At 50.0% G+C, this 23,707-nt stretch overlaps 1 protein-coding gene and 1 non-coding gene across 2 annotated transcripts; one reads left to right on the plus strand and one right to left on the minus strand.

Annotated features, from left to right (window-relative positions):
* Nucleotides 1-3,192: 3,192 nt before the first annotated feature.
* Nucleotides 3,193-3,273, minus strand: TRNAL-AAG. Its single transcript has one exon. It is a non-coding gene; the product is annotated as a tRNA-Leu (tRNA).
* Nucleotides 3,274-18,399: 15,126 nt separating this feature from the next.
* On the plus strand, nt 18,400-22,244 carry LOC123443891 (DEAD-box ATP-dependent RNA helicase 25-like). The gene is made up of 10 exons (XM_045120438.1): nt 18,400-18,870; nt 19,605-19,711; nt 19,809-19,864; nt 19,983-20,207; nt 20,398-20,604; nt 20,676-20,762; nt 20,844-20,939; nt 21,025-21,240; nt 21,318-21,500; nt 21,650-22,244. The coding sequence occupies exons 1-10, from the start codon at nt 18,500-18,502 to the stop codon at nt 21,875-21,877; spliced, it is 1,776 nt and encodes a 591-aa protein (XP_044976373.1). The 5' UTR covers nt 18,400-18,499; the 3' UTR covers nt 21,878-22,244.
* Nucleotides 22,245-23,707: the final 1,463 nt, after the last annotated feature.

Here is a 23,707-nt window from a genome sequence, read left to right on the forward strand (position 1 = left end):
ACAAATAGTTTATTTTTGACACTACAACATCAAACGTACAACATCAAACATACAAATCATCATTCATTTTGTCGATCATTCCATGTCCACCACTCCTCGATTAGATCCTTCTACAAATAATTATGCTTTTGGGCACGTCAAATGGCATGATAGGAGGCAACAAATCGGGCCACCCTCGCAGCACTCCACCACACTTGGACGGGATGTCCCAAGAGCTCATACTGAGAGTAGTCTAAATCTTGACCACGCTCATTCTCGATGATCATGTTATGCATGATCACACAAGCGTGCATAATGTACCAAAGGATCTTTTGATCCCAAAATCTAGTCGGTCCTCTCACAATAGCAAATTGGGCTTGCAAAATCCCAAAAGCTCTCTCCACATCTTTCCGAGACGCCGCCTGAGCATTGTGGAAATCTAGATTTGTCTTACCTTCCGGTTTTTTCAACGGCTTCACAAATGTTTGCCACTTTGGATAGATGCCATCTGCAAGATAGTAGTCATAGTTGTATGTATGACCATTTGCTATAAACTCCACCGCCGGCAGTTCACCATTTGCAATCTTATTCATGAGTGATGATCGATTAACAATGTTGATGTCATTCAAAGATCCAGGCATTCAAAAAAAGCATGTCAAATCCAAGTCTCTTGATCGGACACCGCTTCAAAGATTATAGTGGAACCCTTTTTCTGGTCATGGAATTGTCCATGCATGCCTTAGGACAGTTCTTCCAACTTCAATGCATGCAATCTATTGAGCCAAGCATATGTGGGAACCCACAAGCTTTGTTCATCTCCAATAGCCTTGCGACGTCTTCGGTATTGCGAGATCTCAAATACTCCGGACCAAAAACTTGCACAATTACGACTACGAAGCGCTCGACACACATGATGTCCTCACTCTCACCCATGGCCAAGTGGTCATCAACTAGATCAGCCGGAATACTATGCGCCAACATACGCAAAGCGCTTGTCACCTTTTAAAAGGTGCTATGCCTGAGTTCTCCGACGGCATTACTCCTTTGCTGAAAGAGTCGATCATGGCTCGGCAGTTTCTCTACAATGCGCCTAAACAACTCGGTGCTCATCCTAAATTGACGCCTGAGGTAGGACTAGGGGTATGTGGGATTTTCCATAAAATAGTGTCTCATCAATCTATTGTAGGCATCAATTTTATCCCCCCAAATTTTTTGCCGATCCATAATCGAACCACTGTGTTTCGGCTTTTTGTTGATGTGCATAGCTAGGATCATTGCTAGGTCCTCCTCCTCTTCAATATCAAATTCTTCTTCGAAAGAATTATATGACGAACTCATCTATAATATTGAATTAAACCAGTCTAAAAAACTACAAAAAACGTGCATCAAATTCATGTAAAAAAAGTTGAACTTGAAGCAATACATACCTTGCAAGCGTTTTGTCGAACACCTTGTGGGCGCCGAGCGGCAGTAGGCGGTCGGACGCTGTTCGTCGGAGGAATGACGCGCGCGAGGAGCGGCGGGGGGTAGAGGGAGACAGAGGAAGCAGCGGCGGCACGAGTTTAGGCCGGGGAAGCGTCGTCGGGTCGCCGGAGCAAATGGGGTGGCGCAGGCGGCGGCGCGAGCACGTGGATCTAGTGGTGGGTGGAAGTCACGCGCGAGTCATCGGTGTCTAGCGCACGAAATAAGTGGCGCGCGATGTCGTTTCGTCCCGCGCGTTGAACCACTTATAACGCGCGCGCGGTTTTTATGTCTCAGCTCGAGCGCGTGAAGTGGTTGCGCGCGTGCAAAAAACGCAAATTTTCCACTGCGGCGCTTATATGGCGCGGTCGTTGGAGATGCTTTAAACCAAAACCAGCGAAGGTGAAATCATAAAAAGAATAGGTCGAACTATGGACGTATTTGCTTCATAGATGGTAACACAAACGTTGTGGGAAACATGTCACATGATTTATTTGGATTCAAATTGATCGGATATAGTCTCGTCTGGTTTAGCCTTGCAATGTGAATGACTCCCTAAACAATGTAAAATCATTTCCAAACAGAAAGGAAGGAATGAGAGAGAAAATAAATTGATCGGAGTGGGATTTGAACCCACGCCGGCTGAAGATGCTCTAAACCAAAACCAGCGAAGGTGTAATCATAAGAAGAATAGATCAAATTGTGGATGTATTTGCTTCACACATGGTAACGCAAACGTTGTGGAAAACATGTTACATGATTTATTTGAATTTAAATTGAACAGATACAGTCTCGTCTGGTGTAGCCTTGCAATGGAAACGACTCTCTAAACAATGTAAAATCATTTCCAAACAGAAAGGAAGGAAAGAAACGACTTCCTAAACAGTGTAAAATCACTTCCAAACAAAAAGGAAGGAAAGAGATGACTCTCATCTGGTCTAGCCTTACAATGAAAATGACTCTTCAAACAACGTAAAATCATTTCCAAACAGAAAGGAAGAAAAGAGACGATTCAAAAAGGAAATTCACTAAAATCATTTTCAGACAGAAAGGAAGGAAAGAGACGACTCCCTAAATAGTGTAAAATCATTTCCAAACAGAAAGGAAGAAAAGAAACGACTCCCTAAACAGTGTAAAATCATTTCCAAACAAAAAGGAAGGAAAGAGATGACTCTCATCTCGTCTAGCCTTACAATGAAAATGACTCTTCAAACAATGTAAAATCATTTCCAAACAGAAAGGAAGAAAAGAGACCATTCAAAAAGGAAATTGACTAAAATCATTTTCAAACAGAAATGAAGGAAAGAGACGACTCCCTAAACAGTGTAAAATCATTTCCAAACAGAAAGAAAGGAAAGAAACGACTCCCTAAATAGTTTAAAATTATTTTCAAACAAAAAGAAAGGAAAGAGATGACTCTCATCTGGTCTAGCCTTACAATGAAAATGAATCTTCAAACAATGTAAAATCATTTCCAAACAGAAAGAAAGAAAAAAGAGACGATTCAAAAAGGAAATTGACTAAAATCATTTTCAAACAGAAAGGAAGGAAAGAGACGACTCCCTAAACAGTGTAAAATTATTTTTAATAAAATCATTTCCAAAACAAAAAGGAAGGAAAGAGATGACTCACAATGAAAATGACTCTCCAAAATCATTTCCAAACAGAAAAGAAGAAAAGAGACGATTCAAAAAAAGAAGAAAAGAGACGATTCAAAAAAAAAAAAAAAAAGAGACGATTCAAAAAAATTATTGACCGGAGTGGGATTTGAACCCACGCCCTTTCGGACCAGAGCCTTAATCTGGCGCCTTAGACCAACTCGGCCATCCGATCTATGAAAATACTTGGAATCCGAGTTTATATATACAGTGTCCTTACGAAGGTACTTCTCGTAGCACAAACAAAAGCAAGATAGCCAGCTGTGTTTTCTCTTCAATTAGAGCAAGGTCATCATCATCCATCACCCCTGTTTCATCGATGCCCTCGGACCAGAAACACTGAAGTTTAACAAAAAGGTTACTATGTCCCTCTTCCTATCCGAATGATGCTTCCAGCAGTTGGCTTGACCAAACTAAACACGGACGGGAGCTGCATCCAGCTACAGGAGCTGCTGACGAAGGTATGGTGTTAGGATGACATTATCGGAGAGATTATTTATACTGCATGCGGACTATTAAGTACTCCCTCCGTTTTTAAAATAAGTCTTTTAGAGGTTTTACTAATGAACTACATATGTATATAGACATATTTTAAAGTGTAGATTCAATCATTTTGCTCCGTATGTAGATCCCTAATAAAGTCGCCTTAAATACTTATACTCCCTCCGTTCCTAAATATAAGACATTTTGGAAATTTCATTAAAAGACTACATACGAAGCAAAATGAATGAATCTACACTCTAAAATATGTCTATGTACATCCGTATATGGTTTATAATGCAATGCATCTTTAAAAGGTCTTATATTTAGGAACGGAGAAAGTATTTAGAAACGAAGGGAGTACGTGTGCTAAGGCCAACTCCAGCGTGCGACCCTATCATGTCCGCCTGCGTTCGTTTGGGGTAAAACGGACACACCACGCGACCCAGCGTGCGGGCGCAAACGGATGTTTGTCCGTTTTGTGTTTGCTTTCGACACATTCCCGGCCTAAACTTTGTCCGGTTTTGAGGTGAAACGGACAGCGCGCGGACGGGCGAACGCACGCGCTTACCCTCCCTCGCCCGCCCGTCGGTGGCACAAAGCAGCACGGCCTTCCCGCCCCGCGCCCCATTCCATTTCATTTTCCCTTAAAACCCTCCCACGCCCCGCCCTCCCCTCCGCCCTCCATCCTCCCGCCATGGACGACCCCCTGCCGAATTCCGACGACCCGACCGTCGTCCCGGACACCAAGGCAAAGAAGAAGAAGGGGCCCCAGGGTACGAAGAAGTCGCGCTCGGAACTCACGCCGGAGGATATCGCAAAGCTGGGCGCGGAATCGGCCAAGAGGCGGAACCGGCGGGTGGAGGCGAAGAGGAAGGACGCCGCGGCCGCGTACGCCCTCGAGCTCGCTACGGTGGAGGCCCCGCGACAGAAGGCCGATGCTCAAGAAAAGGAGGACATCATCAGCAAAGCGCACATCCTCCTCATGATGGAGGTGTGCCCGTCCGACGAGCTTCGCGGCTGCGTCCGTCGGGCCGGCGAGCACATGTTTCCCTCCGCCAAGGTGCCAAGCCCAGACCTGTTTGTCGGGGTCACCGGAAGTCAGCGTGATCACGCTGTCCATGCCGTGCCCCTCGGCCGTTGATGGGGTTATAGTCCCAGGGTAGGGTCATAGGCCTGCCCTATATGTCCTACCCAAGGACTACCCTTCATAAAGGAAAAGGCCCTTAGACAGTTTCGACTGAACTAAGGACTCCCCCATCATCCAGTCGGTGACGAGCATTCGGAGCGTATTTAACGTACCGACTGAATTCCACTCCGTACATCGTAACCTCCCAGGAGGGCAACGGTCATACGTTTTCATACACCATTATTAGCATTTAAGGCATATGTTACCTGTAACGTAGGCATTTATTCGCCACTATTCCACCCCTGTCCATCGGGCCGTTGTGAAGGGCAGCGCACTCTATATAAGCCGCCCTTCCCCACCGGTGCAGGGGTTGGCATTTACTGTAATCCTATATTCCACTCGACACTAAGCTCCCAAGAGCACTGAGACGTAGGGCTTTTACCTCCACCGTAGAGGGCCTGAACTCATACAACCTCGCCGTAGCTAAGGCTCTGCCCATCCTTTCGTACCCTACACATCTACTTTCAGACTTATACCCACGACAGTTGGCGCCCACCGTGGGGCAGGCGTCTAAGCGACTTCCGGCGAGTTTGCAACTTCATCTTTTCATCATGTCGTCCGGCGGAGATTTATGCATGGGTCATGAGATCCTCTTCGGTGCACTCTCATTCATCGTCGATGATTCGGCATGGCTTCGGGATGCGCCTCTCGACGTCGAGGCGCTCCCCAGTCGCGGGGCTACGCACTTCCGTGCCGATTCCCGCAGCGTCCTTCTTCTCCAGCAATCGGTCCCGGTGTCGATCTTCGCCCCCGTCACGCGCCGCAACAAGCGGTCCCGCCGTCCGCGGCTCCAGCGTTGGGTGCGACACGCCCAGGCGCGACAGAACGCGTCCTCTCAAGTGGCGGTCCTCGAGTCGGTTGTGGTCGCGCCGCCGTCCCAGTGCTTGGACTCAGTTTTGACTGAGTTACCTTCCGAGTACTTGGGTCGCGGGCCTGCAACCGAAGTTCTCATGGCCGATTCCCATGAAAGTTCCCGCCGAACTGGTCGGAACGAGCATGAGGTCGGCGAATCATCTGGCGCTCGTCGTCAACACCACCGTTCTGCCAGTCGACGCACTCGTCAGAGCAACGTCGAGGTGTTCCGCACACCCGTCCTCAACCTGGCTGCCGCTGCCAAGATAGCCGATTCCCTCCAACCGACTGACTCAGAGGCTGGTAGAGGGATCGAGCAGATCTGTGCCCTGTTGCATACGGCGCTGCAGCAGAATTCGGCGGTCTCCCAGTCGCACAACAGGATCCATAACAGTTCTGTTCACGCGAACACGCATCCGTTGGTTTTCAGCCCCGACTCTCATCAGCGACGCAGAGGGGCAGCCGTTCCATGAATCCCGAAGATCATCGCCGTTCACGCACTCCTCCGCGGGCTGGGCCTTACGGGTCCCGACATCACGCTGATCGGCGTTCAGTCGGTGACGCGTATGATCCAAGGCCCAACGCAAGAGGGTACATCACCCAGAGGAAGGTCGACAGGAGTCGAGCCCACCGTGATGGTCACGATAGAGACTGTCCGAGTGGAAGCGGGACCATCGTCTTTGGCCCCGAGTGCTTCAGCCGGGCCATCCGTTCAACTGACATCCCTCCCAACTTCCGATTGGCGACGGGGAGCAGCAAGTTCACAGGAGAATCCAAGCCAGAAACGTGGCTGGACGACTACCGAGTGGCGGTCCAGATCGGTGGGGGAGATGACCAGGTCGCCATGAAACATCTCCCCCTGATGCTCGACGGCTCGGCACGAGCGTGGCTGAACCAGTTGGCTCCATCAAGCATCTACAGTTGGGCAGATCTGTCCCGAGTCTTCATCAGGACCTTCGAGGGCACGTGCAAACGCCCTGCTGGTCTCGTGGAGCTCCAACACTGTGTCCAGAAGCAGAATGAGCCCCTGCACGATTTCATCCAGTGTTGGACGACTCTCTACCACACGGTGGAGAACGTCACAGAGCACCAAGCAGTCTGCGCCTTCAAGGCAGGCATGCGGTATAGAGATATGTACCTGAAGTTCGGTCGGACAGGCGACATCTCCATGAGCAAGATGATGGAGATAGCCACATGCTATGCAAATGGCGAAGAAGAGGACCGCATACGTAGCGGCAAGCATAAGGCAGTCGCCGACGGAGATGGGAACAGCAATCGGAAGAAAAAGCAGAAAGCTCCGTCCACTCCGCAGGCAGAGGCAGCAGCCGTTACCAATGCCAAGTTCAAGGGCAAGGGAAAAGCTCAGTACACCCCCAAGAAGAAACAGTTCAGGAATTCCATCCTGGATCAGCCATGTCCAATCCACACGAAGATGGACGAAGAAGGCAACACCATATTCCCGAAGCACACCACTCGGCAATGTCGCCTCCTGATCCAAGGGTTCGGCGAAGGGCAACCGAGTGAAAAGGACAACGAGCAGGATGATGAAGACAAGGAGGATCCGTTCCCCCAAGTCCACGCAACATTGATGATTTTTGCTGACGTGGAGAGCAAGAGTCGACTGAAGCTGGTGAACAAAGAGGTGAACATGGCAACCCCAACCAACCCCACGTTCCTCAAATGGTCTCAGACTGCGATCACCTTTGATCAGACGGATCATCCAGCACACGTGCCCACCCCAGGGAGGCAAGCTCTGGTCGTCGACCCGGTGGTGGAAGGAGTCCGACTGCGCAAAGTCCTCATGGACGGCGGCAGCGGCTTGAACATCATGTACGCCGACACTCTCAAGGGGATGGGCATTCCGATGTCCAAACTTAGCGAGAGCAGCATGCAGTTCCACGGAGTCATCCCAGGACGAAAGGCCAAGTCACTCGGCCAGATCACGTTGGACGTCGTTTTCGGTTCCGCCAAGAACTTCCGCAAGGAAAAGCTGACATTCGAGGTGGTGGACTTCCAGAGTGCATACCATGCAATTCTGGGTCGTCCGACGTATGCATGTTTCATGGCCCGTCCATGTTACGTGTATTTGAAGTTGAAGATGTCGGGTCCCAAAGGTGTGATCACGGTCACGGGCAATCGGCAATGGGCCGAGGAGTGTCTGCAGCAGGGGTCGAGGATTGCCGATCAGCAGATGGCTATCCTCGAGCTGGATGAGTACAAGAAGACAGCCGACCTCGCTGACTTGATGCGTTCGAAGAATCCAGCTTCGGAGTCCGCATTCCAGTCGGCGGGCGACACGAAGAAAGTCAGCATCCACCCGACGGACGACACCGCTGCCCCGACGAACATCTCCACCACCCTTGATCCGAAATAGGAAGCCGAGCTCATCCAATTCCTCCGTGAGAACTGGGACATTTTCGCATGGAAGCCCGCTGACATGCCAAGTGTACCCAGGGAGTTGGCTGAGCATCGACTGCATGTGGATCCTGCTTCTCGGCCCGTCCGAGAACGTCCGCGTCGGTCCGCCGCGCACAAAAGGAAGGCAATCGGAGAGGAGGTGGCTAAACTATTGGCAGCCAACTTCATTCGCGAGGTACACCACTCCGAGTGGCTCGCCAATGTTGTCATGGTGCCCAAGAAGGACAAGTCTCTCCGTATGTGCATCGACTTCAAGCATCTCAATAAGGTCTGCCCGAAAGATCATTTCCCGCTCCCCCGCATTGATCAAATTTTTGATTCGACTGCGGGTTGCGAGCGTTTATCATTCCTTGATGCCTATTCGGGCTATCATCAGATCCGTCTGTATGGTCTGGATGAATTAAAAACAGCCTTCATCACCCCATTCGGGTGTTTCTGCTACATCACTATGCCATTCGGTTTGAAGAATGCAGGAGCAACTTTTATGCGCATGATCCAAAAATGCCTCCTTGACCAGATCGGTCGAAATGTGGAGGCATATATGGACGATATCGTAGTCAAGTCACGCAAAGGTTCCGACCTGCTGACTGACTTGGCAGAAACATTCGCGAACCTTCGTAGGTACGATATCAAGCTCAACCCTGCCAAGTGTTCATTTGATGTTCCCAGCGGAAAGTTACTCGGTTTCTTTGTTTCCGAACGAGGGATCGATGTCAACCCCAAAAAGATCGAGACCATCGTCCGAATGGAGCGGCCGGTCAGAATACATGATGTTCAAAGGATCACAGGTTGCCTAGCGGCTTTGAGCAGGTTTATCGCTCGACTTGGTGAGAAGGCGTTACCTGTGTACCGACTCATGAAGAAATCAGATACTTTCGAGTGGACAGACGAAGCCCAAATTGCATTCGACGACCTCAAAGCCCTGCTTTCCACCCAGTCGGTTCTTACTGCTCCGCTCAGTAAAGAACCACTTCTTCTGTACATCGCGGCTACAAATCAAGTCGTCAGCACTGTTCTCACAGTCGAACGTGAAGAAGAAGGCAAAGCGTACAAGGTTTAGCGGCCAGTATATTATGTCTCCGAAGTCCTGACTCCTTCCAAGCAGAGGTATCCCCATTATCAAAAGCTTATTTATGGGATCTACATGACTGCAAAGAAGGTGGCTCATTATTTCCAAGACCACTCGGTGTCTGTTATTTCTGATGCTCCGTTGTCGGAAATCCTCCACAATCGAGACGCATCAGGTCGAGTGGCGAAGTGGGCAATGGAGATGTTATACCGCGACATCAAGTTCGAAGCCAAGAAGGCTATAAAGTCTCAAGCTCTGGCTGACTTCATAGCAGAATGGGTAGAACAACAACAACCGACTCACATCTACTCGGCTCATTGGACCATGTTCTTCGATGGGTCTAAGATGTTGAATGGCTCCGGCGCTGGCTTAGTGATCATATCGCCAAAAGGTGATAAACTTAAGTATGTGTTGCAGATACATTTCGATTCTTCCAACAATGAGGCAGAGTACGAAGCTCTCCTTTATGGATTGCGCATGGCCATCACACTCGGCGTCCGTCGCCTGATGGTCTATGGCGATTCAGATCTGGTGGTTAATCAAGTGATGAAGGAGTGGGATGTAAGGAACCCCACCATGACTACATACTGCAACGCAGTAAGGAAGCTTGAGAAGAAGTTTCAAGGTCTGGAACTTCACCATGTTCCGCGACTGAAAAACCAAGCAGCTGATGAATTGGCGAAACTTGGATCCACTCGGAGACCGATCCCGAGTGATGTCTGCCTCGAGCACCTACACCTTCCCTCAGTAAAAGAAGATCCTTTCATAGAGGAACCAGTACAACCGAAGAGCTCAACAGATCCGACTGAAGTCGAGGTCCCCGCTGTGGTGGATTTGATCATGGAGATTCTTGCTCTCATCGCAGATTGATTTCTTGCAGGTTCAAAATTCTTCCGCGTTCGCAAACTCCGGTCTAAAAAAATCGCTCCGAGTGCGCACTCAAAGTCGCACTCGGGAACTTAGGTGCGACCCAGAATCGCCTAAGTACAAACTCGCTCCGAGTGCGCACCAAAAGCCGCACTCGGGGACTTAGCTGCGACCCAGAATCGCCTAAGTACAAACTTGCTCCGAGTGCGTACCAAAAGCCGCACTCGGGGACTTAGCTGCGACCCAGAATCGCCTAAGTACAAACTCGCTCCGAGTGCGCACCAAAAGCCGCACTCGGGGACTTAGCTGTGACCCAGAATCGCCTAAGTACAAACTCGCTCCGAGTGCGCACCAAAAGCCGCACTCGGGGACTTAGCTGCGACCCAGAATCGCCTAAGTACAAACTCGCTCCGAGTGCGCACCAAAAGCCGCACTCGGGGACTTAGTTGCGACCCAGAATCGCCTAAGTACAAACTCGCTCCGAGTGCGCACCAAAAGCCGCACTCGGGGACTTAGGTGCGACCCAGAATCGCCTAAGTACAAACTCGCTCCGAGTGCGCACCAAAAGCCGCACTCGGGGACTTAGCTGCGACCCAGAATCGCCTAAGTACAAACTCGCTCCGAGTGCGCACTAAAAGTCACACTCGAGGACTTAGCTGCGACCCAGAATCGCCTAAGTACAAACTTGCTCCGAGTGCGTACCAAAAGCCGCACTCGGGGACTTAGCTACGACCCAGAATCGCCTAAGTACAAACTCGCTCCGAGTGCGCACCAAAAGCCGCACTCGGGGACTTAGCTGCGACCCAGAATCGCCTAAGTACAAACTCGCTCCGAGTGCGCACTAAAAATCGCACTCGGTGACTTAGCTGCGACTCAGAATCGCCTAAGTACAAACTCGCTTCGAGTGCGCACTAAAAGTCACACTCGGGGACTTAGTTGCGACCCAGAATCGCCTAAGTAAAAAATTCACTCCGAGTGCGTACTAAAAGTCGCACTCGGGAACTTAGTTGCGACCCAGAATCGCCTAAGTACAAACTCGCTCCGAGTGTGCACTAACAGCCGCACTCGGGGGACTTAGCTGCGATTCAGAATCGCCTAAGTACAAAACTCGCTCCGAGTGCGCACTAAAAGCCGCAGTCGGACACTTAGCTGCGATCCAGAATCGCCTAAGTAAAAAGCTTCCTTCGAATGTTTCCTCGAGATCCACTCGGAGGCTTAGCAGACCCTCATTGAGGCTCATGTGGATGTGAAGACAACTGACAACTACATGAGTAACAACTCGCTCCGAGTGCGAGCTTACAGCCGCACTCGGGGACTTAGCTGCGATCCAGAATCGCCTAAGTAAAAACTCGCTCCGAGTGCGCACCAAAAGCCGCACTCGGAGACTTAGCTGCGATCCAGAATCGCCTAAGTAAAAACTCGCTCCGAGTGCACACCAGAAGCCGCACTCGGAGACTTAGCTGCGACCCAGAATCGCCGAAGTACAAACTCGCTCCGAGTGCGTACTAAAAGCCGCACTCGGGGACTTAGCTGCGATCTAGAATCGCCTAAGTAAAAAAGCTTCCTTCGAGTGTGTCCTCGAGATCCACTCGGAGGCTTAGCAGACCCTCATTGAGGCTCATGTAGATGTGAAGACAACTGACAACTACATGAGTGTCAACTCACTCCGAGTGCGCACGAAAAGTCACACTCGGGGACTTAGCTGCGACTCAGAGTCGCCTAAGTAAAAAGCTTCCTCATGTTTGCCATTGGCTTCACCAAGAAACGCCAAACAAAAACCACGAGCCAAAATCGTGTCAAAATTTTTTTGGCGAAAGAAGAGCAAAATATTCGATTCGAATTCAAAGTTGGATCTACGATCAGTCGGATCAGTGTGGATCAAGCTTATCCACACCGAACCACGAATGTGACGGCCAACAACAGTGGCCAAAGTTTGATACAGATACCACTCGGCATACCGAGGTAAAGTTTTTCAAGCGTCACCGGGACTGGCAGGCTCCACAAAGGTGTCAAGGTCGATCCCGTCTGCGATGCGAGTGGCTGTGTCGAGGAAGGTCTCCATGAAATCTTCGAATCGAAGCTTCTTGGTGTTGGCGACCTGCAACGCCTTCAGCTTTTCTTCGCGAGCTTCCTTGCAATGCACTCGGACCAGTGATAGCGCCACGTCCGCACCACAACGAGCGGCAGACTTCTTCCATGCCTGCACTCTGTTCGGGACGTCCTCCAACCGAGTCATCAACCCTTCTATTTCTTGCCGGGAATCGTCTTCGGGCCACGGCTCCTTGTCGATCCGGCCGATGACTTCTCTCAGGCGGCCAATGAAAGGTCCCACTCTGCCAAGGCGAATATGCGCTCGGAGCATGTCCCAGTTGGCTTCGTCGCCGAGTGGAATGTTCGAAACAACCAACCGTTCAATGTCGGCTGCTTCAGCCTCAGCGTCCAGACAAAAATCTGCCAAGAAAAGACAAGCAGAAAGTAAGCACAGAATAAACTCCAAAGACAAGAAGCACTCGGCAAAAAGCTTACCACCAAGCAGTGCAATCATCTTCCTTGCCCAGTCGCTGACGTACTTCTCCTGCGCCATGCACCGATTGTTCATCAACTTCAGCTGACCCATCCGTTCGGTTCTTTGCCTGCCCATTTTCTCAATTTCGGCCACCAATGCCTTGTTGGTCTCCCGGGACTCCTCCAAAGACTTCTCTCGGTCAGCAAGAGCCCCCTTCACACCAGCCAAGTCATTCACAGCCGCCTCCAATTCCGCAGCAGGCTGAATCTTTTCAGCCTTCAGAGCATTGTACGCGGATCCCATTTCGCAAGTCTTCTGCCAAATCAGCGCAAATGGAAGATCAGACACATTCAACAAGGAAAACAAACAAAGCTCAAAGTTCTTCAGACCCCTGCCTATGCAAGCAATCGACAGCGGTCTCGGGGACTACACCCAGTGGGTTCACTAAGAGTGACCCCACTGGCATGAAGCTCGAACAGGCCGGGCCTATTGAGCAACATGACAAACAGACAAATCTATGACACTACTATCACCCGACCTGAGTAACACTACTCTCGGGGACTACACCCAGTGGGTGCACTCGGACTGCCCCCACTGGAACCATTCGGGCAGATCAGCTCTGATCCGATCAGGTAACGGAAAATGCATCTAAAGACGACTACCGGTGCAAGCACTCGACAGAAGTCTCGAGGACTACACCCACTGGGTTCACTCGGAGTGAACCCACTGCAAAATCATCCTACTGTATCCGGATCTACCACTGCAACCCCCAGTGGGTGACAAGAGGAAAGTAAACACTTACTAGCGCACTTACTCGGATATCGTCCCGAAGTTCCAAGCTTCTCTTGTACAAAGACGTGATGGAGTCATACGCTCCCTTGGCGTCACCCACCATCAACTCCACCTACACCATGGCCTCCTTGGCGGCCCCCACTTGGTCTTCCGGGAGGTGTCGGGCGTCGTACTGGACGGTCGACGGACCCGGCACGACAGAAGACTCCTTGGGCATCCCAAGTTCTGCTCCAGTCGGTTCCGCCGTGAGGGGCACCGTCTTAGTCGGCGTCATCGTCTCGGTCGGCGGCACGTCCATGGTGGGAGCAGCAGCAGATGGGACAACCTCAAGGACAGGCACCAAAGTTGGGCCTGACCCCCTTTGGTCGTCGTCCTCCAGGTGAATCGCCTCCGAAGGAAGCCCGACTGAACAACATGAAATTGCAGAAAAAGGGCAAGATTAAAGACAGCGCTCGCGAAACAATAATACAAACTCTCGGAGTCATGACAGCGTACCTTGGTGGGATGTGGCAGCGTTATCCGTGTCCATGGGATCATCTTCTTGGCGCGGCAGAGAGGTGGTGGAGGTAGCATCTCTGTCGAGTAAAATCTACTCGACGGATAAGCATGAGTTCAACTAGATACTGAAGGAAGATGGGAGAACAAGACACTTACACTGAGGCGACTGGAACAACGATCCTCATCCGAGGCAAAGCTTTCCAAGGCTTGGGCCTGCTAGGTTTTGCCACCTTGGACGGCTGGTCCGTGGGCTCGGCAGCAGCATCCCTAGTCCTCTTCACGCTCCGAGCACCCGGAGCCACGGGAGAGGCAGGCGGAGCACTCGGGGCCGCTGGAGGAGCCAGCGGAGCCGCGGGTTCGTGAGGGCGCTTAGTTCGATGCTCTGATGGTGGAGGTGGCGAGCTCTGCTCCCCAACCCCCCCTCCTCCTCTTCAGTCTCCTCCTCCGTCTCCCCACTGTCGGAGACGTACTCGACGCTATCCACGCTGCCCTCCTTGGCTGCTCTCCTCCTCCTCAGTTGGATTCCCGTTCGAGACGGGAGAATACCAGTTGGTCCACTCCTGCACAAAACACAGTCGGCAACGTTAGACGTCAGGTGGCGGTACAAGAAAAGCGATAAATCTAAGAAGATTGAAAGCACTCGACAAGAGGTGCTCACCTCATTCGGAGGAGGATTATCGGCGCGGAAGGGCTTCACCCGTCGGGCTCCTCTGGGGTTGTCGCATGCGCCTGTGATGCCGCGGACCCACGCTGTTACAACCTCCCGGGTCACGCATTCTGGATAAGTCCGAGTGGAATCCTCAGGCCCCGTGTAGTGCCACATGGCGTGGTGTCGGGCTTGCAGCGGCTGGATGCACCGACCCAGAAAAGTCTCCAACAAATCTGTGCGGGTGACTCCCTTGCGGACGACAGCTATCAGCGCGTCGACCAGAGGTTGGATCTGGATCTTTTCCACCTTTGAGAGCGCAAGCTGCCTGGGAGGGGACGGATGGTCTAGGCTAAAGGGTGGCAACCCAGTCGCGGCATTCGGACAAGCGATGTCCTGGCAATAGAACCAGGTCGACTGCCAATTCCTAACTGACTCGGACAACTGGAGAGGGGGGTAGCTACTCTTCGTTTTCTTCTGGAAGCCTAAGCCCCCGCAGAGCTGGAGGAGATGGGTTTTATCGTCCGACTAGCTAAGCTTTTTGACAGTTTGGGACCTAGCGGAGAAGATGTACTTAAAGAGCCCCCAATGGGGGGACATCCAATAAAGCACTCGCAAAGGATGACGAATGCGACAAGATGGGCTATTGCGTTTGGAGGAAAATGATGGAGCTGCGTCCCGAAGTGATTCATAATACCTCTAAAGAAGGGGTGGGGAGGCAAGGAGAAGCCCTGAACACGTGGCTGAGCAGCAGGACGCGCTCCCCCTCCTGCGGCGCCGGCTCCGTCTCGCCCTCCGCCGGCAGCCTCCACGACTTGTTGGCGATCATGCCGTGCTCCACTAGCTCCAGCAAGTCGTCCCGCCGTCACTGTGGAGGGAAGGAAATCCCCCTGGATCCAACCCGCCGGGAGTGCCTGCTGTCGCCGCTGAGCAGGGGCCGCCCCCTTCTTCTTCTTCTTCTGCGACTCGAGTTTGCTGGTCTGCCCCTTCGTCATGGTGAAGGTAGCAGATCCGGCAAGGAGGAGAGGAAGGAGGAGGCTTGGAGCGCGCAGGGAGCTACAGGAGGAGCGAGGTGAATGCGAGTAACAAGGGCAGCGCAACAAGAAACCCCCACCGGAGAGACTTAAATAAGCTTCCGACTGAGTCACTAACAGGTGGCCCCGAAATCTTATCCCCCGACCGGCTGCTGCGATGTTAGTGGAGAAGATAAAGGCGCGGTAATCGAGGCGGCAGAAACTACTCGATGGCGATGTCGTCATCCCCGCTGAGCGCGCGGCAACCGAAATTTGAGGATCCCAGAAAATCCGCCGCTGTCAGTTCGACCGGTCACATCGAAAGATTCCGCGGAAGCACTCGGTCCCTGACGGTTCGTTTCACTGGTATATTCACTCGGATCACTAGTTGAAAGGATAAAATGGATCGAGGCAAACAACACCGAAGTCACATCCATACCAGTCGGATCTGTACTCGAGGCATCACTTCATCGTTCCAACCCCGATCCATTCGGAGACTAAGGATGGGGTTATAGTCCCAGGGTAGGGTCATAGGCCTGCCCTATAGGTCCTACCCAAGGACTACCCTTCATAAAGGACAAGGCCCTTAGACAGTTCCGACTGAACTAAGGACTCCCCCATCATCCAGTCGGTGACGAGCATTCGGAGCGTATTTAACGTACCGACTAAATTCCACTCTGTACATCGTAACCTCCCAGGAGGGCAACGGTCATACGTTTTCATACACCATTATTAGCATTTAAGGCATACGTTACCTGTAACATAGGCATTTATTCGCCACTATTCCACCGCTGTCCACCGGGCCGTTGTGAAGGGCAGCGCACTCTATATAAGCCGCCCTTCCCCACTGGTGCAGGGGTTGGCATTTACTGTAATCCTATATTCCACTCGACACTAAGCTCCCAAGAGCACTGAGACGTAGGGCTTTTACCTCCACCGTAGAGGGGCTTGAACTCATACAACCTCGCCGTAGCTAAGGCTCTGACCATCCTTTCGTACCCTACACATCTACTGTCAGACTTATACCCACGACAGCCGTCATCGACCTCAACGTCATGTTGGGGGCCTGCAGCGGCGGCCGCCCGTCCGTCGAGATGCAAAGAAAGCAAGCCCGGCCGCCATCTACGACCACCATGCCGTCGCCCCGCGTCATGTTCAGCGAAATGCCAACACCGACGCCAACGGTCGAGGAAATTTTCTACGGCCAGTTCATGGAGAATGTTATCTTCGAGGGTCATGGCGAGGCCTTTCAAACGGGTGGGCAGGGCAGGACCTTCGATCCGGAGGAGATCCAGAGTAAAGATGGCTGTGGCGAGTACATGGCCGATGAAGACTTTGAGGCCGACTATGGTGACTCGTGGCATGAAGAAGATGACATATGTTGCGAAGGTGACAAAGAAGAAGAGAACGTCGTCAATATTGCGGGCAAGCCATTGTTCATCGACGAGCTCACCCAAAGAGCGGAAGCTCAAATGAGGAAGAAGAGCATTCATACGGGATCATACACACAAGATGAGGACACGTTGATTTGCGGAAGTCGGAAGGAGATTGACCAAGATCCTAGAGTCGATGCGCAACAAAAGAGAATTATTTTTTGGACAAGAGTTCACAAAACATTCCATGAGAGAAAGCTGTTTCCGCCCTACCAATTTACGAGCAATAGTAACATCAACTCGATTCAAAAGAGGTGGTTGTTCATCCAACAAGAATGCAAAAAAATTTGCGCCGCACTTGAGAGCGTTGAAGCACGTCCCGTGAGTGGTCTTGGCATCGGGGACATGGTATGGCCTCTTCACTTTCCTTTGCTACGACCGTGCCTGTGCCTCTCCTATGATTAATTGTGTTTGCATGTCCAATTGTTGTTGATCATGTAGGCATTTCAATCTTTGGAAGCATTCAAGGCCTGTCACAACAATAAGCCATTCACTCTCACGCATTATTGGCAAATTATCAACAATTGTCCTAAGTTCAAAGATCAATACCGCGAGCTTCAAAGGAAGAGAGACAAGAAGGCGGTCGGCCGGCCGCATTGGCCGGAGGTGGAGATGGTGAGGCGTTGAAGAGGCCGAGGGGCAAGACCAACTCCAAAGTGAATGACAAGCGTGATGTGGCATCGTATGCTTTGCATGAGACTTTGCATGGCGTGATGTCTCAAAAGGAAGTGAGGGACGAGAAGAAGCGACAAGGCAAGGAGGAGCAAATGAAGCAATACATGAAGCTGCAAACAAAGAAGCTTGAGATGGAGGAGACGGCCAAGAAGAGGAAGATCGACATGAAGAAGGCGGCCACGCAGAGGCAGCTCGACATTGAGGAGGCGGCTAGGCAGAGGCAGCTCGACATCGAGACCACCAATGGCGCGGCCAGGCAGAGGCAGCTCGACATCGAGGCCACCAATGCTGCAACCAAACAAAGGAGGTGGCGCTGGCGATCATGAGCGTGGACTTGAGAAAAATGAGTGAGAAGACAAGGAGCTGGTTCGAGGCCCGACAGAAAGAGATGTTTGACGTCGATGGCCTCAACTAGGGCGTTAATTCGGTCGTGGCCGTTCTTTTTTTGGAGCCTGACATGATGAGCCGGCCGCTGACTGTGTTGCCTGCGAAAAACCTATTCTCTTTGGCGGCTGGCTGTGTTGCCGACCGCTGGTTGTGTTCCGGCAAGGACGTATAGGCTGGCTGTGTTGCCGGCATGATCTAGGGCTGCTTGCATGACTTATGAGTCATGGCTATTGGAATGCTTGTGTTTGAAAATAAAGCGGATATGATGCAGCTAAGGTCCGCATGTTGGACACACAACCATCATATATCAGAAATGATCCAGATATGACTTCATCATCCGTCTCAAACGGATAAAATCCAAACAAAACGGACGTTGAGATGGGATCACGTGAAATTAACCTAATGGTTTAGAAGGGGAACTAGGTGCAAGCGGGCCCTCAGCCGTTATAAATGAAAGCCGCGTCTGACGAAGCCGGCGAAATATCTTATCTTCTCGCGCGCCAAGCCGCAAACTCACAGGGACAGAACCCCCTACCCCTACTCCCAAAACCCTACCGCCCCAGCCACTCACCGGAGATGGCCGGCGGTGATATTCTCCTCCGTACCCACGGCGGTATCCCCGTCCTCGTCAGGGCCTCCCCTTGCAGCCTCCGCCTCCGCCTCCGTTTTACAGCCGGCGGACGTCGCGCCCCTTCTTCCCTGGCCGCCGCCAAGGTCGACATCGGCGACGTCGTCAGCCAGCTCAGGTCAGGAAGCGCCCGCGGCGCGTCCGTCACGAGGAGGCAGCGGAGGGACCCGGAGGGCGGACTTGCGTTTCCCAGGGTTGTCACGAGCAGGATAAGGGGTGCCGACGAGGAGGAAGGGGAAGGGAAGGCTTTGCAATTGGATGCGGAGAAGGTCGGTGGCGAGGCGGGAGGCGTGGACGGCTCCTACCTCAGCGAGACACGGTAATAGAGAAAGCCAACGCTCACTCTCAAATCTTTTCAGAATTGTAGAAATGGAGAGTTTGAGTTAATGTCGCCTGTTTTACTGTTTGAAATAAAAAATGTTGGCTGATTTTACGAGTATAGAGCTCAAATCTCAAAACAGTGTGGTAGCAATAAATATAGAATATATGTTATAATACTGTTCTACTACAGTTATTTGATTCTTACGGAGTTCTAAACTTCTAACAGCGTCCTGTGTTTGTATGAATGCAAATCCTTAGCATTATAATTGATGGTTGCTGCCTCTTTGAAGTAGTGCCGTGTTTGACATTATGGTGAATTATATTAACATTTGGTTAGCCGCTCTTAGATACTTGGGTTCTAGCCTTGCCTTTTTTTTCTGGACCAAGCTGCAACTGGACATATTGTGTTACAGAACATATAACTAAATACTCCTATGAGAGTATATTCATTGGCTATAGTTTTTTTTTATCTAACTTGTTTCTTACTGCAGCTGTAAAATAAATATGGCAAAGAAAAACATAGAACAACAACCAAAAATTTGGTGTTACTCGGTTTTACGTAATCCCATGTTAAGGAGTACAAATGCCATTTGGAATCGGCAACTAAACAACTAATGGTTCTAGTTCGTGACGCCACTTGCTAACTAGGCTGTGTTTTCCTGAAAATCGAGAACTATCAATAGCTTTTATGCATTTGGATTTTTTGGTTTAGTAATCTCATGTATATTGCAGGTTTGATCAGTGTGCTATTTCTGAATTGTCACTGAAAGGCGTCAAAGATGCTGGATATGGAAGGATGACCCAGGTTCAGGAGGCAACTCTACCAGTAATCCTTCAAGGTTAACAAAACTGCATATATTATTGCTTCACTCTGTGACACAAATCTCTTGGGTGGGAGCCCGGTAACTGATATTCCAATGTATTGCTGCACTACAGGCAAAGATGTTCTTGCGAAAGCGAAGACAGGAACAGGAAAAACCGTTGCCTTTTTGGTACTCATTTTTATTCAGCCCCAGTAGTCAGATCGATGGTGTTTGCATTCACTGAACTATGGCAGTGACATTCTAAATCATTATCCAGTCCAACCGAGTTTCCTTTTTGCGTTTCTAGCTGCCAGCCATTGAGGTTCTCTCTAAATTACCCAGTTCTCAACGGAGCCACTTGCGGTCGTCTGTAAATTTGCTTGTGATGTGCCCTACTAGAGAGCTTGCAAACCAAGTCGCTGTTGAGGCCAAAAAGCTTCTCAAGTATCATCGCTTGCTAGGTGTTCAGGTTGTAATTGGTGGCACAAGAATAACTCTAGAGCAACGAAACATGCAGGCTAACCCGTGTCAGGTGATTACTTATCAGCTCAAGTTTGCACATACTCCCTCCGTCCGGAAATACTTATCGGAGGAATGGATGTATCTAGATGCATTTTAGTTCTAGATACATCCATTTTTACTCATTTTTGCGACAAGTAATTCCGGACGGAGGGAGTATCTAGGTGTGGTTTATGCACTAATACTTTGTTTTGGCCAAACAGATTCTTGTTGCTACACCTGGAAGGCTTAAGGATCATCTTGAGAACACACCTGGTTTTTCTACTCGGCTAAAAGGGGTGAAGGTTCTTGTTCTTGATGAAGCTGACCGCTTACTGGATATGGGATTCAGAAGAGATATTGAAAAAATTATGGCTGCCACTCCTAAAGACCGTCAGACGCTGCTGTTTTCTGCTACTGTTCCAGAAGAGGTAACTGCGTCTATCATTATGCACTTTCAATGCCTATTTTCAGTCTAATTTTGTTGAATGCTTGTTATTAGGTCCGTCAAATCTCTCATGTAGCAATGAGGAAGGACTATAGGTTCATTAACACTGTTAAAGAGGGTGACGAGGAGACACATTCACAGGTTTAGATCCATCTTTTTTTTTTAGCTGTATGGTAAATGTTTAAAGCTAAAATATACCTTACATTAGTTCTGCTGCATCAGGTTAGCCAGATGTATATGATTGCACCACTTGATCTGCACTTCTCTATATTATATGATGTACTGAAGAAGCATGTCACTGAGGATGCGGACTACAAAGTAAGTTATCTTAGCAGGTAGTTTCAATCATGTATATTTGAGATTTATTATGTCTCCTTAACTCATTACCCATACAATTTTGCAGGTGATTATATTCTGTACTACAGCAATGGTCACAAAACTTGTTGCTGAAGTTCTCTCTCAGCTGAATCTGAATATAAGAGAGATTCATTCCAGAAAGTCACAATCTGCAAGAACTAAGGTGTCGGATGAATTCAGAAGGTCAAAGGGTGTGATATTAGTTAGTTCCGATGTATCTGCTCGTGGTGTTGATTATCCTGACGTCACCCTCGTCATACAGGTAGGTTCTGTTTTCACAGATCTTATTTTACCAAAATCCCATGTACATTCCTCATAAAATTTGTTTGCATTTACAAGGTTGGGATTCCTTCTGGTAGAGAGCAGTATATACATAGAATTGGTAGGACAGGACGGAAAGGCAAGGAAGGGCAGGGCCTCTTACTGTTGGCTCCCTGGGAAAGTCATTTTCTTACCAGCGTGAAAGATCTGTCAGTATCAGAGGCTGTGACACCTTCAGTTGATTCAAGCACTCAAACAGAAGTAAGCAGTATTCAGTTTTACGCACTCCTTTTACAAGGAGGGGTTTACTAGTTGTGTAGCTCGTTGTGTAGTTTGATCAGTCCGTTGCAAATTTAGCAGCGATGGACTAGTATTAGCTGTGCATTAAACCGTCCTTTTTCTTATGACAGGTGAAAGGGGCACTCAGAAGAGTAGAGATGAAGAGCAAGGAATCAGCATATCAAGCATGGTTAGGGTACTACAACTCAAACAAGACCATTGGTGGGAACAAGTCCAGACTTGTTAGTCTCGGCGAAGAGTTCAGCCGGAGCATGGGGCTTGCAGCCCCACCAGCCATACCCAAGCTCATTCTTCGGAAGATGGGTCTTAGCAAAGTTCCTGGCTTTCGATCTACATAACCTGATCCGCAAGGGCAAGCAGGACTCGTGTGCTAGAGCGCACGACGGGGCTAACCACAATGCTCTCGGTCTCGTAAACTTTGGCTCGCCCCTACTGCACCTTAGTGCTGCTGATACTGGGGATTTGCAGATTGCTTTGCGGAGGATGGTCAGAGTTTGGGCAATCAAATCTTCTCTCCGAGTTCAGAAGTCTTCAGCTCAAGCATGGCCACCGTATTCTTTTTGACGCCAAATCTTGACCGGTTCATTACCAACAAGAGACGGTTCAGACAGACCCCATTGATTGATCATGTAAAGCAACGGACCAAACGATTCAGGGCCAGTTCTTTTCACCTCATAATTCTTCAGAATCATAATTTTGGGAAAATGCCTACAGAATCGTCTGGCCACAGAATTGTCTGTCGAGTTCCTTTTTGTAATTCTAGCATGTAATTGTTGTATGCGTTGTTCATTGAAATGTCTAAAACGCCCTAGATTGAAATGGAGAAGGGGTGGTGGCGGCGTAGGCCGGCGGGCAAGAGCAGGGTGGCCGGGCGGGGAGGTGTTGAGATGTGGAGGTCAGGCGGGAATGAGAGGAGGAGAAGGGGCGGTGGAGGTGCAAGGTGGTGACCTGGCGACGCAGGAGCAGGGTGGCCGGGTGGGGAGGCGTCGAGATGTGGCGGCGTGTGGCGGCCCGACGGGATGGAGCGGAGGAGCAGGGGCGGTGACGGCGTAGGAGCATGGTCGTCGGGTTGGGAGGCGTCGAGATGTGGCGGCCCGACGGCACAGGGTGATGGTCCAACGATGCATAAGCAGGGTGGTTGGGCGCGGAGGCGTTGAGATGTGGCGGCCCAACGGGATGGAGAGGAGGAGAAGGGGCGGCGACAACGCAGGGTGGCGGCCCGGCGGCATAGGACTAAGGTGGCCTGTCAGGGGAGGCGGCGACACAGGGTGGCGGGGATCCGACGCTTGGCGGCAGCGCTGGGATGGGGAGGGGGGTGTTGAAACGGGAGGCTCTGTTTTTTTGCTTTGTTGTGGTCTGACCCGAGTGACAATTTAAACGTAATATCGTCATCCAATAGGGTAACAGTTCAAAATGGAAGGCTAGAATTGACAGAATTGCGAGGTTCTCATAAGTCTGAAATGCACTAGTAATTTGGATAATTCCCAGATAATTCTCGAAGGAAAAACGAGTTCTTTGCGATTGTAATTTTCCGGGCAGTAGTTTTTTAGAATTGAGTCAAAAGAACTGGTCGTGACCTAGTAGTTTTTTAGAATTGAGTCAAAAGAACTGGTCGTGACCTGATTAGGATATGTTTCGATCCATTTTCAGAAATGTATTGCTCATTGTACACACACCGAACCACGGGAAAATTGACTATTTGTTATTAAGTTTGTTGGAATTAAATTATAACTACAAAGTTGATTTTTTATTAAAAAGTATTAACTAGGGACTAGAGCGTAAGAGATGATTAGTGCTGGAAAAATAAAAAAAATCTCACGCATACAAGGACCATATACAGACCATATACAAATCGATTGCTACAAAAAGAACAAGTACCGGATCGATAGCTACACAACGAGATAAAAATAAAAAAAACTGATAAAGAAAGAAGGAAAGGAAAAAACAAATATGGATGCACCCGTGCTACAAACTACGATCTTACTTTTCTTTGTGTTTTGACCTGCTACGACCCTAGCAACGAAACAAAAGATTGCACTGTCCCAGACCTTTAGATCAGCTTATCGAGTGCTAGCTAGACTCTGAGCTGTGTAGCTATGTTGAAACAATGTTGAAGACTTATGAACGGCTAGTCGAACGTTCGCCCAGCTATAGATGCGTTGACTGGC

This window comes from Hordeum vulgare, chromosome 3H, assembly GCF_904849725.1.
Source record: "Hordeum vulgare subsp. vulgare chromosome 3H, MorexV3_pseudomolecules_assembly, whole genome shotgun sequence".
NCBI classification, from domain to species: domain Eukaryota; kingdom Viridiplantae; phylum Streptophyta; class Magnoliopsida; order Poales; family Poaceae; genus Hordeum; species Hordeum vulgare.

Bases quoted from the DNA above. Each gene is read 5' to 3' on its own strand.
- LOC123443891 (XM_045120438.1), top strand. From the start codon at position 18,500: ATGGCCGGCGGTGATATTCTCCTCCGTACCCACGGCGGTATCCCCGTC. The intron at 19,712-19,808 runs GTTAACAAAACT...GCTGCACTACAG, and splicing joins TCTACCAGTAATCCTTCAAG to GCAAAGATGTTCTTGCGAAA. The intron at 20,605-20,675 runs GTAACTGCGTCT...GCTTGTTATTAG, and splicing joins CTGCTACTGTTCCAGAAGAG to GTCCGTCAAATCTCTCATGT.